Consider the following 3,508-nt stretch of genomic DNA (forward strand, 5'->3'; position numbering starts at 1 on the left):
CAGCAAAATATAACTCAAAATATTATCATCCAAAGATCTCAAAATATTAATTCGGCTCGGGCCTATGATGACCTATAATGAGTTGGGACAACCCTTTTTTGTTCTGTGTACTGTGTGTGAGAGAGTTGATAATTGCCAACTTCTTGATGTAGCCAGTTTTAAGGATGAGAGAGAGAGAGAGAGAGAGTTGATAATTGCCAACTTTTTTGATGTAGCCAGTTTCAAGGATGCTATAAAATCATATGGTAATGATGGGGCGTAACACAATAGAATAGGCTAACTAATGAGTTATACTTTTGTTAGGTTCAAGCATTTTTATTTAATTTTTTTAATTGGGGCAAAAAGCTAACTTTTGGATTAAAATGGCCAGGTATGGAATCGCTAGAACAGCTAATATATTATCGATGACGATGACAAATAAATAAAATAGAACCAAGGACATCTGTTTCGACTAATGTTTCACTTTCAATACTTTTGAGTCTTCATATGAAGCCACCAAATGTGCTTTGAACTTTAATAAAGCCTTTAAAAGAAGGTTTCACATTTCTTTAGTAGTTAAAAATAAATCTATTTGGTACTTAAAGCTCGAGGCCCCTCAAAAAGGAAAAGAAAAAAAAAAAAGAGAACACGAAGAAGAGAAATTGATTATTTAATTGACTTCACGACCATGATGGAAAAAACTCAAAATTACCAACCACCAATATTTGCAACAACTTCTATTTACTTTTAATTGAACAATATAGATCATAAAAGAAAGGAGGGGAAAAAAATAGTGAAGCAACATAGATTAGAAAAAAGAAAAAAAGAAAAAAAAAAAGAGATCAGTATTAAACTATTGAACCGTATTGATTGACAGAATCTTATTATGTTAAAAGAGATCAGAATAACAGTGGTGTTAACTAGGGCATGCTTTGCATTTTAGCAGCACTTAAATTTTAAAACCTGTGTAAAATTCCAGATTAAAAAACTCATGCATGCGATTAATTATTCTTTCTTTAGCTTCAATGTTAAGTATGAACTATGAATAATGTACACTAAAACAATAACTTAAAGTTCACGCAACACCAAGTCGGAATGTATGGACCGTCCGATCATCCTCATCTCGCGGTCCAGCTTCTTCAGGAACCGCACGATCTCCACGCACCGATCGTGGCCGTTATCTTCCATCACGAAAGAATGGAAAGTCCCGTCCACTTCAACGGCGCTTTGGCCGGCCACTTTTTTGGTCTCCGTTTCTCTTATGACCTTTCTGAGCTCCGCCGCTTCGCTCCACTTTCCTTCCTTGGAGAAGAAGTTAGCCACCAGAGAGTGGACCCCCAAATCTCGTGGGCCCAGCTCGAGAATCTTCTCCGCCGCTTTCGCTCCGATCTCCAATTCTCCGTAGTTATAGCAACCCGAGAGAAGCGCGACCCAAATCGGAAGGCCTGGTTCGGATTTCATCGAGCGCATCAACTCGTGAGCCTCTTTGACTCTCCCGGCCCGGGCTAGGAGATCGACCAAGCAGAGATAGTGCCTCTCGCTCGGTCGAATCCCGAATTTGCTTTGCATGATCGAGAACCAGTGTCGGCCTTCTTCGACGAGACCCGAGTGACCGTACGCCGAGAAAAGGGACGCGAAAGTCGTCTCGTCGGGTTTCGTCCCCGTTTTGGTCATCTCGAGGAAGAGCGACGTAGCTTCTCCTCCGAGCCCGTGGATAGCGTAGCCCGAGATCATCGCGTTGTATGAGATCGAGTCTTTCGTCACCGTCCGATCGAACAAGGAACAGGCGTAAGAAAGAGAACCGCATTTCGAGTACATGTCGATCGCCGCGGTGCAAGTAATGCGATCGAGATCAAGATTGAGCCTCCTGGCCATGTATCCGTGCACTGATCTACCCAATTTCGACGACCCGATTTGCGAACACGCGTGAAGAGCGCTCACTAACGACAGTGTTCCCGGTTCCGACCTGTGATTTTGCATCTCGACCAGCGAATCGAGCGCATCCCGTGGATGACCATTCTGAGCATAGCCGCAGATCAGCGCACCCCAAGAGACATCGCTCTTGAAACTCATTTTTTGGAATACCCGAGTCGCGAATTCCATTTTCCCGGCCTTGGCGTACATGTCGACGAGGCTGGTCTGAAGCAAAACATCCACGGGCCGATCTCTCCGGACCAAATGCCCGTGAACAACAAGGCCCGATTTCAAATCCCCGAGGCTCGCACAAGCCCGAACCAAACCCAATTCCACGACCCCGTCCGGTTCCACTCCCTCGTTCCTCATCCTCCGGTAAAGCCCGATCGCTTCCAGAGCCCTCCCACACTTGACGAAGCCAGTCATCATCGTCGTCCAACACACGATGTCTCTCTTTGGCATTTTATTGAACACCTGAGCTGCTTTATATATCTTCCCGCATTTCGCATAGAGGTTCAGAACCGACGACCCCACAAAGGCGTCGAGTTCGTATCCGTGTCCGATGGCGTCGAGCCAGATATCCTCGCCGGTTCTCAGGTCCATCAAGCTCGCGCAAGCCTTCAGTGCGACAGTGAAGCTCGAGCTGTCGGGCTTGACGCCTCGCGAGACCATCAGACGGTGAAGCCTCACGACTTGTTCCGGGCAATTTTGGCGGGAATAAGCCACGGTCATGGAGTTCCACACGTGTACGCCTCTCTGAGGCAAATTGTCAAACACTTTGCGTGCGTAATCTGCACCGGCGATACATGAGTATGTTTTGATGAGCAGGGCATTGGAGTTTCCGCGGCTTAAGAGTCCACTCAGAATGAAAAGAGCGTGGATTTTAGCTAATGATTCTTTGTCTTTACATGCCAAGAGGAGAGATTTCAAACGCTTTGGCCACTGAATGTAACACATTCTATACCTTGTAGCTCAAGACTTGAGAGCGGTTTTATTTCCTGATGAGAGATCAAAAGTTGATTTATGGGAATTTGAGGAACTAGCAAATACTTCTTAAAAAAAAAAAAAAAAAAGGAACTTGCAAATACATTTGCAAACCTCCAAGAGAATTTGGATGAACTTTCATACAACTACTAATGCGGAGTCTCGATACAAATATCGTCTTGATCTAAAAATCAATCCAACTCATTGATTTCAAAAATGTTTATGGATTCAACTTGTGTAGTAGGATTCTGAAATTTATACAAAAATAGCTTTTTTTTAGTATACCAAAAATTATTTGAAATAAAAATTATATCGGCAATTTTTTACCAACTAATTTTTTGATGATTTATATTAGTAATTTATGACTTTTAAAAAAATATCATTGGAGGGTCAAAGAATTATTGAACTTAATATTTGTACATTTTAATTATTTTATTAATTTTGGACAAACTTTAGTCATTTACCAAATCCATTAATTTCAGTTGACAATTTAGCTAAAACATAGAAAACTAATGGGAAATTGCTATAACTACCACCAATTCAATAATAATTTCCAATAATCCACCAAACAATAATTTTGGCCAAATATACCACTTGCCTCTATGTGTAAAACCCTAAATACCCTTAAAAA

General features: G+C 42.0%; 1 protein-coding gene across 1 annotated transcript; it reads right to left on the reverse strand.

The window, feature by feature from the left end:
• Window positions 1-807: 807 nt before the first annotated feature.
• LOC149388067 (Tetratricopeptide repeat (TPR)-like superfamily protein) lies at window positions 808-3,017 on the reverse strand. Its single transcript, XM_089623981.1, has 2 exons — window positions 2,982-3,017; window positions 808-2,891 (listed from the first exon to the last, which is right to left on the reverse strand). Exon 2 carries the CDS (start codon window positions 2,848-2,850, stop codon window positions 1,048-1,050), a length of 1,803 nt encoding a protein of 600 aa, XP_089480107.1. The 5' UTR covers window positions 2,851-2,891; window positions 2,982-3,017; the 3' UTR covers window positions 808-1,047.
• Window positions 3,018-3,508: the final 491 nt, after the last annotated feature.

Source organism: Urtica dioica, chromosome 8 (genome assembly GCF_054948205.1).
Source record: "Urtica dioica subsp. dioica isolate 48M chromosome 8, U.dioica_male_clone48M_v1_H2, whole genome shotgun sequence".
Classification (NCBI taxonomy): Eukaryota; Viridiplantae; Streptophyta; class Magnoliopsida; order Rosales; family Urticaceae; genus Urtica; species Urtica dioica.

Excerpts from the sequence above, each read along its gene's own strand:
- LOC149388067 (XM_089623981.1), bottom strand. The coding sequence starts at position 2,850 with ATGTGTTACATTCAGTGGCCAAAGCGTTTGAAATCTCTCCTCTTGGCA.